Below are 14,300 nucleotides of genomic sequence, written 5' to 3'. Positions count from 1 at the left end.
TAATATTAATAGAACGAATTACCAAGTGAGTGGTATGAAACTGGTTGTTGTAGCATAAATTTGCCATTCTATCGGAGTTTATCATCATATTTTCTTCAATGCAATTTCTCCCTCACTTACCCCAAGAAATCATTCATGAACAAGAAGGAAATTAACCTTTAGTTGAAGATTTCTTGAGGAAGTGAAGGAGGCACGGCATTGAAGATCATCTTCAATTTTCGAGTGGACCCACACAACACTTCCTAGGATATATTAATTTGCCTTCATTCAAATATATATATATATATATATATATATACACTCTTCTAACTAGTATTATTCACTAAAAAAGTATTATCCTAGTGGGATTCTTCATTTTTTAAATTTTTTTACAATGGAATTCTTAAAGGATATAACTCTAATCACGTCCCCATTACTATTACCACAAGCATTATTTATTTATTTCCAAGAATACGGATGGCAGTGAAAAACTTTTGGTAGTGATAGGAACTTATTTGCACCAATGCACCTTAAGTCCTTAACAAACATACAAAGGGTAATATATAAGAAGGGGGGTAATATTGGCAAAATGAAGCAGATTGAAGTGAAATATTATGCACAATGATCAAATAATACATGTCATTACCACATACATATTTTTCATCTTAAAAAAACAAAAAAAAAAAAAAAAAAAAAACTATCTACTACATATAAAAAGGTTTCGCCTCCTTTAGGAAAATTGCCATCTCTTAAATCCCTAAATATGATGGATACGAGTGATGTGGTGAAAGTTGGACCTGAATCCTTGGGAATAGAAGCAGTTGATGATGACTGCATGTTCAAATATTGGTTGTTCCCAAACTTAACAGAACTTAAGTTTCATTTTTTCGATCAATGACGGAAATGGGTAGGCATGAACCCTGTAGGGTGGAAATTGGAGAATCCAACAATAGTAATAATGCCACAACCAAAGTTCTTTAACATAAGCTACGGTGACAACTTAGATGCATTGCTGACTTCCTGGTGAAAGTACCATTGCAGAATTTGAGCATCAAAACATGTCCAAAACTCAAAATGCACTGCAGAAGGGAAGGGAATGGGCCAAGGTTTATCATATTTCAAAAACTGCAGTAAATAAAACTAAGAGTAGTTGTGCATAGAACTTGAGAAGGATCAACGAGCTAATTTCATCCATGTTTCTGGTAATTCAAATGTACTTGTTCTTTTATTTATTTATTTTTTGTCATTTTTTTTTTCCCAATTATCTACGTCTTTTTCAGGTTTGTTAAATCATAAGTTTATATCACAAATATTGAAACCTGAAAAACAAGTCTTGTGTAATGAAAGTGGGAATCACACCTAGCAATGAGGAAGACTGCATGCATTCAAGCGTGAAGAAAAATTCAAGACAAATCTCCATTTATCATTTGAAGTAGACAAGCCTCTTGCGCCCAACAGATGATGTGTTTCACCCCACACAACTCATTCGTCTGGCGTCTCGCCTGTCACACAAGTCAACGACTTTCAGGGCATTTCTAACACCATAGAATAGGCTTTTTTATTTTTATTTTTATTTTTTTTTTTTGGGGGGGGGGGGGGGGGGGGGGGGGGGGGGGGGGGGCGGGGGCGATATTTGTTTGGTTTCTTTTTCAAATTTTTTTCAACAAAGATTCAAAGTTCTTCTTTCAGACGATTTTAATTAGATGCTTTTTTTTTTTTTTAATAATTTTAATTAGATTCTTGCTATTGACAAAGCTAGAAGAAAAAAAGGTAAAACAGATTCTATACAGAAGTTGCTATCTTTTCATTTTCAAGAGTACGAATCCACCAAATGTGATAGTAAATATTAGTTCAGGAAATATTCAGAGCACAAAATCATAGAATATTTAGGACCCTCTTTGTAACTAAATAACAGCTTGTGTACCAATAAGATCATAGAGGATGTGTACTCATAAGAGAGATTCTATATAACTCCAAAAATATGCATATGGTTGCCATGAGAAAATCAGATGAGAAATTTGATAAAACTTAGAATTACAACAACTTGAAAAATCTACACATACTCTGTTTCATCAAATATCATCATCAAATTGCCTTTGTTTCGGCAGCATTTTACATTTCCAACAAATGTGGTACTCATCCACATACTTGAAAACATAGTTGTCCAAGAATGCTGTCTCAGATTGGTAAAACATCCAAAAGGGTTTGTTGTCATGTTCAATCAGCCCCATAGAAAACAAAACCATCAGAACTAGGTACCTTGGGAGAATTCTTCCCTCAATGGAAAAGTTAATCAACCTTGGTGTAGAAATATATCTTCCAACTCCAACTTCATATGTCTTCAGATAGAAATCCATGGCTCTCCGAACTTTCACCTCGGAATAAGCTAAGCATATGGGACACGCATAAATGCAAAAATAATATCATTTTAAGACCACCCCAATTCCTTGAAAGCATCCATTTTTTTCTTCCATGTAGAATCGGTCATTGAGACCACTATTCGAAAAGCTTCCGTGAACATTGCACTACTCGGTTGGAAACCCAATTCCAAAAGTTGGGTTTCTAAAGAGGTAAAACATAATCTACCCAAAAGGTTGCATAATCAATAAAGGAATATAAAAGAGTAAAATCTTTTCATTTTAACGAGTAAGAATCCACCAAATGCTAAATTCAGGGGGCATTTGTTGGAGACAAGAAAGAGTGCAAAATCATAGAAAATTTAGGATCTTTTTTCCTAAATAAGGGTGTGTTTATTTATAATATCATAGAATCTGTATATGCATTGAGAAATTATATATAACTCCTAAAATATGCACGTTTGCCATGAAAAAATCAGACAATAAATTTAGATCAAACTTGAATTACCACAATTTGAAAAATGTCCACGTACTCTGTTTCATTAAATATCATCATCAAATTGCCTTTGTTTTGACAGCATTATACATTTCCAACAAATTCGGAACTTCACCTGCATACTTGAAAACAAAGTTGTTCAAGAATGCTGTCTCGGATCGTTGAAACACCCAAGCTGGTTTGTTATCATGTTTAATCAGCCCCTTAGAAACCAAAACCTTCAGAACATGGTACCTTGGAAAAGGAAAGCAACATGGGAGAGGAAATGATATCTTCCAACTCCAACTTCATAGTCTTCAAATAGAAATCCATGGCTCTCCGAATTTTCTCCTCCGAATAAGCTAAACATAAAGGACAACGTATAAATGCATGAATAATATCATATTCAGACCACCCCAATTCCTTGAAAGTTTCCATTTTCTTGTTCCATGTTGACTCGGTCATTGAGACCATTATTCGAACAGCTTCTGTGAACGTTGCGCTACTCGGTTGTAAACCCAATTCCTTCACGGTTTTGATGCAGACAACCAGTCTTTCCACCTTGTGCATTAACGTTCTGGGTTGAGAAGATAGAAGGTGAGCCACGCGCTCATCAGGAACTCCTTCTCTGATTAAAAGCTCCATGTTTGGTACCAATTTAGCAGGATCCGAGGTCAAAAGCCACGAAGCTCGCTTTACAGAAGACACAACTCTCTCCTCGGTTTTCAAGAACTTCTTAAGGAATTCGTACGTGGGTTTAATGTGGGAACCCAAGCTTCGACGCAGAATGAAGGTATTCTGCATGATCAGCTTCGGAAGACGCTCGCCATCGAAGCCATTTTCGACCAAAAACTGAAATTTTGGCCTGAGATTGGTACTTATCCTGGATCGGAGGATGGAGGGACTCTTTGAGATCAAATTGGCTATCTGGGTATCGTCGAATTTGTGAGACTTTAAGAATCTGAGCACGGATTCGGGATTGTGGGTATTGTTCTGGTCGAGTTTGAGGGTTTTGGAGGCAGAAATAGCGACTTCCAATGGAAGCCCACAGGAATTTACCAAAAAGTGAACTGTGAAGGATGGGTTTGGCGAAGCGTTTGTAGTAGTAGCAATAGTAGACAATGTTGCCGATGTTGCCAGGAAACGTTTTCGCAGCACAGAAAGCAGATTTTTGAACTCCATGGCTGGCGCCACTTGATTGAAGAAGCAGTAGAAAAAGCAGATGAGCACGATTAATTTCACGGTCTACCATAACCGCTCTTTCTCAACTTTTAGAATTTTGACGTATATCTCTTTTTTTTGGCTGAAAATTTTGACGTATGTCTCAAAAACAGGTTTTTTTTTTTTTTTTTTTTTTTTAAATAATAATACTAATAATCTGTGGTAGAGCTCGAATCATAAAAATGAAAAAGAAAAGGTTTTGACTCGCTTGTAAATTAGATGGATTATTAAAAATATATATATATATATATATATATATATATATAATATAATATAAAATAATATGTAATTATATATATATATATATATTTCAATTTATTTTATTTTATTTTATTATTATTTTTTTTTAATAATGGTTTCTTTATCATGTTTTTCAATAAAGCTTCAAAAATTCTTCTTTTCGTTCAATTAGATGCTTGCCATTATCAATAAAACTAAACAAAAGAGGTAAAAAAAAAAAAAAACGGATTTATATAAAAGTTGCGTGATAAAGGAATTTACAGAAGGCAAAACCTGATAAATCTTTTCATTTTCAAGAATGAGTAACCACTAAATGTGATAGTTATTATTGTTCACGCAATATTCAAGAATTTTGTTATTAGTCATTTTATATAATAAATTTTAATTAAATTTTATTATTTTTATTTTATATTTTTAAAAATAATTATTTTAATAATAATTATTTAAATTGTTAACAAATGACCCACCAAGGACAAATAATACTTTTCTATTCGAAAATAATGATAAGAACTAAAGTGCAAAATCATTGAAAATAACACTAGGCCTCCCAATAAGATCATATAATCTGTACCTATATTCATAGAGAAAGTATACTCTTAAAAAATATGCACTATATTCATAGAGAAAGTATTTCATGCCATGAGAAAATCAGAGAGTAAATTTCGACCAAACTATTTTTTTTGGACATTAATTCGGACGAAACTTAATTACCATAAATTATCATCATCATCTTCAAGCAAAAAAAAAATTATCATCATCATCACATTGCCTTTGCTTTGGCAGCATTATACATTTCCAACAAATTTGGAATTTCACCGATATACTTGAAAATGAAGTTGCCCAAGAATCTAGTCTCAGATTGTTCAAACACAAAGCGGGGTTTGTTGTCATGTTTAATCAGCCCCTTAGACACTAAAACCGTCAAAACTTGGTATCTTGGACGAATTCTTGCCTCAATTGAAAAGCTAAGCAACTTGGGAGAAGAAATTATTTCTTCCAACTCCAACTTCATAGTCTTCATATAGAAATCCATGGCTCTCCGAATTTTCTCCTCCGAATAAGCTAAAGAATTTGGACAACGTACAAAAGCATGAAAAATATCTTCTTCAGACCAACCCAAGTCCTTGAAAACTTGCACTTTTTTGTTCCATGTTGAATCGCTCATTGAGGACTTTACTCGAACAGCTTCTGTGAACATTGGAGAACCCGGTTGGAGACCCAACCCCTTCACAGCTTCGATGCAGAGAACCATTCTCTCCACCTTCTGCATCAACGCTCTGGGATGAGAAAGTAGAAGCTGGGTCACCGTTTTCTCGGGAACTCCTTCTCTCATCAAAATCTCCATATTTGGTAGCAATTTGGATTTGGGTTCCGAAGTTAGAAGCCATGAAGTTCGATTCACCGAAGCCACAACTCTCTCCTCGGTTTTCAAGAATTTTTTGAGGAATTCATATGTCGGTTTTATGTGGGAAACCAAGCTTCGACCTAGAATTTCGGGATTCGACATGATCAGCTTGGGAAGTAGGTTGCCGGCGAAGCCATTTTCGACCAAGAACTGAAGTTTGGGACTGAGATTGCTATGTATCCTGGATTGGAGAATGGAGGGACGCTTTGAGATCAAATTGGCTATCTGGGTATCGTCGAATTGATGAGATTTTAATAAACTGAGCACGGATTGGGGTTTCTGGGAATTGTTATGGTCGAGTTTGAGGGATTTGGAGGCAGCTAAAGCCAATTCCAAAGGAAGCCCACATGAGTTCACCAAGAATTGAACTGCGAATGTTGGGTTTGGTTGTGAAGCAGTAGTAGCAGCAGCAAGTGTTGCCGATGTTGCCAGAAAACGTTTTTGCAACAAAGAAAGCAGATTTTTCGACTGCATTGCTTGCTTACCAACCTATCTATCGCCCACTTTGACTCGACAAGTAAGATGAGCTGAGGCTGAGCATGAGCCTGAGCATGAGCATGAGCATGAGCAAAACCAAATTTACAATTATTCAGTGAAATTACCAAAATATCCCCAACTTCTTGATATTATATTATTATTATTATTGTTGTTGTAGGCGAAATTTCCAAGCGCCTGCCTTTTACCTTTACCGTTTGAGTTGGTACAGTTACTCTCTAATGGCGGGAACAATCCAAAGCCTCATTCTTGCTCCGGCACCGGCCAAAACGCTGGCGTATCATATCCCAAACCCTCGTTTTCCTGCCATAAACTCCTTCTTCCGTTGCGGCTCCTTCACTTCTCGCAGGAGCCGATCAATTTCGAGACCCATTAGAGCCTGCGAGCCCTCCAATCAGGTCCTGTCGCCTCCCTTTCTGTATTTCATTTCGATTACTCGCCTTCATGCCCTCCGGTTTGGTTCCTTGGAAAGTGCAGGAAAATCGAAAAATCGTTTAATTAAAATTTCAAAATTTAAGCCCTTTTAGTATGATGTTTCTCGGATGTGAATTGAGTATAACTTGAATCAATCAGGTTCTATTTTTTTTTTTTTAAATTATTATTTTGTGCTTTTTTGGGTTCTTTCTTTTGCTTTACGAGAAATGCAATGCTGCTTCAGAAAGATGGCAATGGAAATAAAGCTGGTCAAGTTTGGGGTTTGGCAGAGCAGTTAACCTGGGCTAAATCATTGTTAAATTTTGCATCAGATAATTTTCTTCCTTTAGGTAATAATTCTGTTATATTCCCTTTCTCATTTTAAATCATTCATCGCCGATGTTATAGTAATTGTTTGTTGATTTTATGGTTTATTTTTGTTTTCTTTGTTATATTATGTGCAGCTCTTGTGGGTGGAGTAGCATTAGGACTTGCAAATCCTAGTCTAGGTTGTCTTGCTGATAGATATTCTCTATCAAAATTTAGCACTTTTGGGATATTTATTATTTCAGGTAAGAATTCACAGTAACCCAACTTTGATTTGGCTATAGATATGCATTTTTTAAGTAAAAAAAAAGTTGCACATATAAAAAATTTTGATAGTTCAAAATTAGCATTCGACCTTTTCTTTTTTTTTTTTTTCTCCTTTTCTTTATGTTGTCTTTACTTCTGCTGACAATATAGGATTGACATTGCGGAGTGGAGATATTACTGCAGCTGCAGAAGCATGGCCTGTGGGAATTTTTGGGCTAGTATGATCTTGAATTATCATGTGGCATTATATATTTTATAAGTTCATTCTGCATGATTATTTAATTTTTTTTTTCACTGAATTTGAGATAATGTTTAACCAAGGAGTGTCTAGGGAATCAGATTATGATTGGATAAAATTCGCTGATGTTAATTTTATTCATAGAGTGTTTAGTTTTGGACAAAGCATCATGTTAAAGAGATTCACTAAGTTCATCATCATTTTAGAATCCATTTAATAATTGTATCATAGTCTTCAAATCTTAAGAAACAATGGAAAAGTTTTTCCTCACGCCCTTGTGAAAGTATTTGCAGATTAGTTAGTCTATTATTGTGATTCACAATCATTTGATGATATGTCAGCTACATAAACTATGATTCTAATAAGGTTAGCACTAAAGAAATGTGGCCATTGCATCCAATATAACGCTCTCTTTTGTTATTCATTATATATTCCTTTGGTTTTGATGCTACACCTCAAAATGCTTATGGCAATATGAGTGGACAAAGTATTCCATTGGTGTGAATGCCTTTGTTTTAAATTTTTTGCAATAAATTTGTTCTGATCGGAAGATGGGGGCAGGTTAAATTGTATAACAGAGAGCTCCTTCGCTTATTTTATTTTAATTTGGTTTTTGAAAAAATATATAGCTTCTTTCAATAGCATATGTGTCAATTTATTATTAGAATTATTATGTTATATAATTCAATCAATAATATTCTTAATTATGCAGATTTCCATTCTACTTTTGACTCCGTACTTCTCAAGTATAATAATGCAGCTTCAGATCCAGCCTCAAGAATTTGTTACAGGTTTCAACTATTGAACTTGTTTTTGCTGGAAATGAAAGATTGTTATTTTTATTATTGTAAAACATGCAGTCATTTTATATCAACCCACCTGCATTCTTCACTTCTTCGGTAGCCTTTGGCCCATAAAGATCCTTAAGAAAATTCCCTGCTTACTTACTCCTGATTATTCTAATTTCTTGTAAAAAATGGACTCACTGTAAACAATTTGAGCTAATGCAATTACAAATTTCATCAATGAACTTCATGCCCCTATTAGTTGTAGTTCTTTTACATGAAATACTGATTAACTTTTGAAAGTTATTTTGAGCTTTCACGTTTTCTTTATGGAACTGTCGATTATCTGAAGCTTCAAGTTATCTATTATCTTCTTTGTTTCTTACAGGACTAGCTATATTTTGTTGTATGCCAACTACATTATCCAGTGGAGTAGCACTTACTCAGGTATGCTTGTTCTCTTGTTCTTTTATTTATTTTAACTTATCCTCTTGACCTTGCTATGATATGTATTGGCTTTTGGGTTCAACAAGAAATTCTCATTGCTTAAATGCAGCTTGCTGGAGGGAATTCTGCACTAGCCCTTGCAATGACGGTGTTCTCTAATCTTTTAGGGATTTTGGTTGTAAGTTTGACAGACTTTGTTCAACTTTATCTTTTCTTTTACATATTACCTCTAGTCTTTAAAGAATTTTAAAAGGTGCTATAATTCTTGAGGCATTATTTTTTATATTTATTGTATGGTTCATACATATCTTGAAAGAGTAATTTGTTAAGTTTTCATGCACTTTTAACTGTGAGACCTGTAATTCGTTATCATCTCACCTTTTTTTTTTGAAAAGTTTGTGCTGGTTCACACATGAAAAAACTTCTTTTCAAACTGTGGAATTTACATATGATGTATTTATGAAACTGCTGTTTGCTCATCCAATTATTTTCCTGAAACTGGCATAAAGACACATGTTTTTCGATTTACTTCCACAAATTTTATTAGGGTTGCTAGCAATACTTTCAAATTAAAATTAATTTTCTCGAATTATTTTTCAATTAGCTTTTCACATGCGATGTCAAAGAAGTTATGTTCCTTGTACACAAATTCTTTATGTATTATTTCTGACGATTGATATATGATATACCGTATATCCATAGCTTCCCTCTCTGTAGAAGATTCCAGTTTCCTTTACTGAGAGGGTGGTTTAGTTGTCTGTTTTTCTTTTCTTTCAGAACATTACCGCAAAAATGTAGGCATTTTGATTGGTTTCTCTCATACCTTAGTCATGGAATATTTGTTCAAAACTCCAAATAATTGAATATTCAGGAAATCTAGACTGGAGTGACTGAGTGTTTAATGTCTACATTGAGACTGCCATTTGTCCTTTCGAATTCACATGTATTCTGAAATGTTCCTTATTTGATTGTTTAAAGTTGTTGCAGCTATATGTGAACGAAGGTTATTGTGTCAACATTACATGCAGTTTATGAGGATAGTGTAACCACAGGTTACTAAACAGTTAATAGATTTTCAGAAAGCTCAAAATAAAGTTTTTCAGAAACCTCTTTCTGTTCATAGTTCAGAAAAGAATAACCTATTTGGAAACTACATATAGCTTCTACTATTTTCTGGAAATTGTTTTTAATTTCAAAACTTTCTGAATGAAGTTTAATGTTCCATAGGTTTCTTGACGAATTTATTCTGTGTATTTAACTAGATTATAAATAAAATATATGTACTTTTCTAGTTGATTGCTTCAAACATATTCTAATATATAGTACTTTCTAGGTCCCATTTTCTATTTCAAAGTTCGTAGCCAATGGAGTTGGTGCATCTGTTCCAGCTAAGCAACTGTTTAAAAGTCTTGTTGTCAAATTATTGATTCCACTAGTCTTGGGAAAGGTAATTGATTATTTTCTTTATGATATCTGATTAATTTCTTTCTTATGTCGGCATTTTAGCCTTTAATTTTATTATTATCTTGTTTGGACATCTTTAGATTTGTAATTGTAGCTTATAATAAAAGTGGAATATGCACTTTATAATGTGTCATCTTCTGTAATTATCCATATTTCAGCAATGGCGCATACTTAAATAACCAATGGAATGGATTAGAGCATGTAGGCTTAATTTCTTATGATTATCAATATAGCTTTTAATTTACCCATCTTTGTTTTTAATAGAATAGATTATATTAAAAAGATAGCAGCTATAACAAAGGCTTTGAGGTAAAAAAAAAAAAGGTTTAAGAAACAAAAGAAAAGAAAATAACAATCTGCTATGAAACAGCCTTTGGGTGTAGAACCTGCTTAAATGTAGTTGGGTGAAGAAGATTTAGATACTGTCTTAACCTTTAGTATATATTATTGTGAAATTATCTCTCTTAGCATATAATTTCCAGCAATTCTTTGCTGTAATTCTGGTTTTTGTTCAAGTAGTATCACAATATTCTATTACACCATGTTGTCCAGGAATGATTCATTCTTTTTCTTAACAACAGGTTTTACGAGAAACCTTCAAAGGTGAGTGTCTCATTGACTTTCCTATTTGAAAGTTTGCTGGCTGTCTTGTTGGATAATTTTAGCATATGAACCATGTTACTATATAAGCAACTTCTACCAGAGGCACAAAATGCTAGCTCCATCTTAGCCACAGTACTCCCACCGGGAATTCCTGTCTACCTTGAAAGTCTTATTAAGAACTTAATTATGCAATACAAATGAACATTGTCTGGGTAGAAGGTTCTATAATTGGGGAGGGGATAAGATACAAGAAAACCATATCGAATCATGCAATACAGTTGGGTGAACAAGCATGGTGAATTTAGAAACTAAGTCGTCAACAAACATTAAATAAGGTAAAGTGTAAATGCCTAAGCACATGGTATATATTGTTAATCACTTAATCTGACTAAATGTGCATTGCAGGTCTTACAGACTTTGTCGATCAAAACCGTAAGCTTTTTTCTAAGCTTAGTGCAGTCTTCCTTAGTTTAGTAAGACATTTACCTTGCTTAACTTATCCCTTTTGTTTAAGAATGTTATTCTTATTATTTTTCCATGATGAGTTTTACTGAAATAGCCTGTATGACCGATATAACATATTTTAGTTTACATCTATGTATATTATGTCAACAGTTTAGGGGCTTTGTTTGGATATTTGATGCTTTATTCTAATGTTGTAGTTGGGAGTTCTCCCTATTCCTTGACACTTATTTTTGGGTTCTTATGAAACCTGCGAATTTTTATGCATTTAATATTTTTCTCCTTCCTAGCCCTATCAAATATTTATCTACTTAAGATTAAACATAGTTGTACTAAGATTGAAACTAGATATTACCTATTGGTACTTTGGGATAATTATTTATCTTCAAGTCGAGAAATTTTGTTTTAATACTACTATGGTTTTTCAGGTTCCTTGGATACAAGTTAGCAGGTCAAGGTCACTACTGTTGATGGTTAACCCTACAAATTTTCTCGTAGCTGTTGGAATGGCAGTGTAAATTCTTCACTCTTATTTCCTTTGTACTATCAGTCTGTCGCTTGTTTAATGCTTTGTTCTAATATAGAAACTCTAAATGCATATTCCATCTTTCCAAAATTATATTTTTGATATTAAGTAACGGGAAAAACTTTGATACTATTCTAATACTACAAGTTGACTTATACACCATCTAGATTATTATTATTATTTCCTTTTTTAGACATTTGAATCCAGCTAAGAAAGTAGGAATGTTAAAGTGAGCACAAATAAAATTTAAGTTGGATCAGTGAACATATTTATATGCAGTAACTTTATTAGCAGTAATATTCATGAGCTCAACTGGAGTGGCTTCTGCAGACAAATGAACTACTTTTTTCTATTGCAGGCTTTTACATATAATCTTAGTGGCCTTTAATGCTTTAGCAATGAAAGGCCTCTCATTTCTCTCTGGTGGTGACCAATCAGTTTTTGGCAAGAAAGAAAATTCTAGTGCTCTTGTACTCGTTGCAAGTCAGGTGAGTTACAGTTATGATTTTGAGCCATCCATCTTGTAAACATGCGTCTTGTAGGTTTTTTGAAATCTAAGGAAATTATTTTTACAAATTAAATGTGGACAATGGGGATGGAGGGTTTTTGTTCAATTTGAGTCCAATTGCCCTCTGGGCTCATATAATGCCTCTCCTATTGCTGAAATCTTCAGTCCCTTGTGAAGGCATTAATTTGGAGTTTTGTTATTATCACTTACTTTAATAAAGATCTTTATTATAATGCTTCTTCTTTTTACTTTTTTTATCTTTTTAGTAATTTGCAAGCTTGAAACTATCATGCCTTTTGTAGAAAACTCTGCCTGTAATGGTGGCGGTTGTTGAGCAGCTTGGCGGTGCACTTGGTGAATCCGGTTTGCTGGTTCTGCCTTGTGTTGCAGCTCATTTAAACCAGGTTATCAGTATTCCTATCCTTTGCCTTTCTTATTATCTTAGCTATATCTGACAAGAATGTTTTTCGGCTCTAGATTATATTGGACTCAATTCTCGTTAACTTTTGGTTCCGGAACAATGCCTCCTCTAACAATGCCAAGGTCGCCTGATGACAATGTAGTTTATTATCAAAAGCAGCTAGGTGATATTCTTTGCAATATTGGAGTTGCTTGCACTTTTTTATGGTTGCAAGCTGATTATCAGTTTACATTCTCAAAGGAATCTAGATACATATCTGCTATACGAAGTGAATCTTATTGTAAACATAATGCTGCATATTTTGTAATTGAAAAATCTTATTATTTTAGATCTCATTCTAGATCGGTCGATCTTCTCTCTTGTATTCTTTTTACAGGCTAAAAATTCAATTACCAGGTTGATCAAAATAAGATTGAGTAATATTTGATTGGAAGTGTATTTCAATGTCTTCTAACAAATATTGAATTAATATTTTTTCTTACAAGTATAATGTTTCTGACCATGATCAAAAGCATCCACTAGCATCAATTATTTTTCCTTATCCAATTTATTTTTAAAAAAACCATATTATTTGGATTGAAGAAAAGTAAATAAGTCCCATGCTCTCTATAATTTAATGCCCAAATTCATCATCCTGAAATGATCAAAATAAATAAATAAAATTTGTAGTGATCTTTCAATACTTTTTTATTTCAAAAGCCTCGTAATCACTTGCATAGAGATGGACCTCACATGGCAATCCTACATGTTTTTAATGGGGTAAAGTATTCAAATTTGTTGGTTGATTGGCCGGTTTTTGTCTTAACATAAATTATTGAGAATAAATAAATAAAAATTAAAAAGATGGAAGCAAACTCCAACTACCACCACCATTGCCCTGTGTCATTTCCAGCCTAAAAATGCTCAAATACTCAATAGACACGTTGATCCATTTGCATTTATAAAACATATGCTTTACCACGAGCTAAGGGCCCTTTAGGAGTTGCATGTAAAAGTTCTCAATTACAACTTTCTGTCAAATTTAAAATAAATAGATAAATAAATAAAAAAGGTAATGGGTTTGAAATTCAACTTCTTTTTTGAGTGATAAAGGGAGACCAGGGTCCCAAACAAAAGAAAAATCTCCCAAATTCATAATTAAAGTGTTCCAATAAAATAATAATAATTAAAAAAATTTGTCCATGTACAAACTTGAAGTAACATGATGCTCTGCATTAAGTACTGCCACCTAGACATTTTATGTTTTAAGATTTTTGAGAAGATACATATTCAGGTACATATATATAAATTTGCGTAGTTATGTTATTTGGACTAATGATTTTTGAAGTTTTTCTTTTAGTGAGTTGCACGCAGGGTAAATTTTATTATTTTTCCAATAAATAATGTGTTGCAAAAGGTTGAGTGGATGGTAGGTGGCTTGGACTGGAGTGGAGTGGTGGGTGCTGTGACAAAGTGCAGAAAATTAGGTCCATTTTTGGCAAAGGGCACTTTCAACGTTAAGTGAGAGCATATAATTTTAGCTTTAATTCTCTTTTAAAATGGACGTTGTTTCTTTTATTGACCCAAACAAAGGGTATTGATCCAAAAAACAAAACAACTCTGAATAGTGAGGCAGGGAAAGCCGAAATACCGGATCCAAGTTTAGACGAAAGATGAAAAGAAGTAC

General features: G+C 33.6%; 3 protein-coding genes across 3 annotated transcripts; 1 reads left to right on the top strand and 2 right to left on the bottom strand.

The window, feature by feature from the left end:
* Window positions 1–277: 277 nt before the first annotated feature.
* On the bottom strand, window positions 278–4,155 carry LOC107413015 (uncharacterized). Its single transcript, XM_060819799.1, has 3 exons — window positions 3,040–4,155; window positions 2,043–2,402; window positions 278–1,481 (listed from the first exon to the last, which is right to left on the bottom strand). Exons 1-2 carry the CDS (start codon window positions 3,991–3,993, stop codon window positions 2,052–2,054), a joined length of 1,305 nt encoding a protein of 434 aa, XP_060675782.1. The 5' UTR covers window positions 3,994–4,155; the 3' UTR covers window positions 278–1,481; window positions 2,043–2,051.
* Window positions 4,156–4,828: 673 nt separating this feature from the next.
* LOC107413026 (uncharacterized) lies at window positions 4,829–6,151 on the bottom strand. Its single transcript, XM_016020875.4, has one exon. It carries the CDS (start codon window positions 6,149–6,151, stop codon window positions 5,033–5,035), a length of 1,119 nt encoding a protein of 372 aa, XP_015876361.3. The 3' UTR covers window positions 4,829–5,032.
* On the top strand, window positions 6,055–12,994 carry LOC107413025 (probable sodium/metabolite cotransporter BASS4, chloroplastic). The gene is made up of 15 exons (XM_016020874.4): window positions 6,055–6,194; window positions 6,333–6,570; window positions 6,831–6,936; window positions 7,051–7,158; window positions 7,331–7,398; window positions 8,131–8,209; window positions 8,592–8,650; window positions 8,760–8,828; window positions 9,984–10,097; window positions 10,696–10,717; window positions 11,123–11,190; window positions 11,608–11,693; window positions 12,064–12,193; window positions 12,516–12,617; window positions 12,691–12,994. The coding sequence occupies exons 2-15, from the start codon at window positions 6,394–6,396 to the stop codon at window positions 12,763–12,765; spliced, it is 1,263 nt and encodes a 420-aa protein (XP_015876360.2). The 5' UTR covers window positions 6,055–6,194; window positions 6,333–6,393; the 3' UTR covers window positions 12,766–12,994.
* The last annotated feature ends 1,306 nt before the right edge of the window (window positions 12,995–14,300 follow it).

Source organism: Ziziphus jujuba, chromosome 8 (genome assembly GCF_031755915.1).
Source record: "Ziziphus jujuba cultivar Dongzao chromosome 8, ASM3175591v1".
NCBI lineage: Eukaryota > Viridiplantae > Streptophyta > Magnoliopsida > Rosales > Rhamnaceae > Ziziphus > Ziziphus jujuba.
Note: the sequence above shows the minus strand (reverse complement) of the source record. Positions and strands in the feature narration are given on the sequence as shown.

What these genes read in the sequence shown, in the direction of transcription:
- LOC107413026 (XM_016020875.4), bottom strand. Translation starts at nt 6,151, where the DNA reads ATGCAGTCGAAAAATCTGCTTTCTTTGTTGCAAAAACGTTTTCTGGCA.
- LOC107413025 (XM_016020874.4), top strand. Translation starts at nt 6,394, where the DNA reads ATGGCGGGAACAATCCAAAGCCTCATTCTTGCTCCGGCACCGGCCAAA. An exon ending in CTGTGGGAATTTTTGGGCTA is followed by an intron (nt 7,399 to 8,130) that starts GTATGATCTTGA and finishes TTAATTATGCAG; the next exon opens with ATTTCCATTCTACTTTTGAC. An exon ending in TTTACGAGAAACCTTCAAAG is followed by an intron (nt 10,718 to 11,122) that starts GTGAGTGTCTCA and finishes TGTGCATTGCAG; the next exon opens with GTCTTACAGACTTTGTCGAT.
- LOC107413015 (XM_060819799.1), bottom strand. Translation starts at nt 3,993, where the DNA reads ATGGAGTTCAAAAATCTGCTTTCTGTGCTGCGAAAACGTTTCCTGGCA. An exon ending in GTTCTGAAGGTTTTGGTTTC is followed by an intron (nt 2,403 to 3,039) that starts TAAGGGGCTGAT and finishes GTCTTAAAATGA; the next exon opens with TATTATTTTTGCATTTATGC.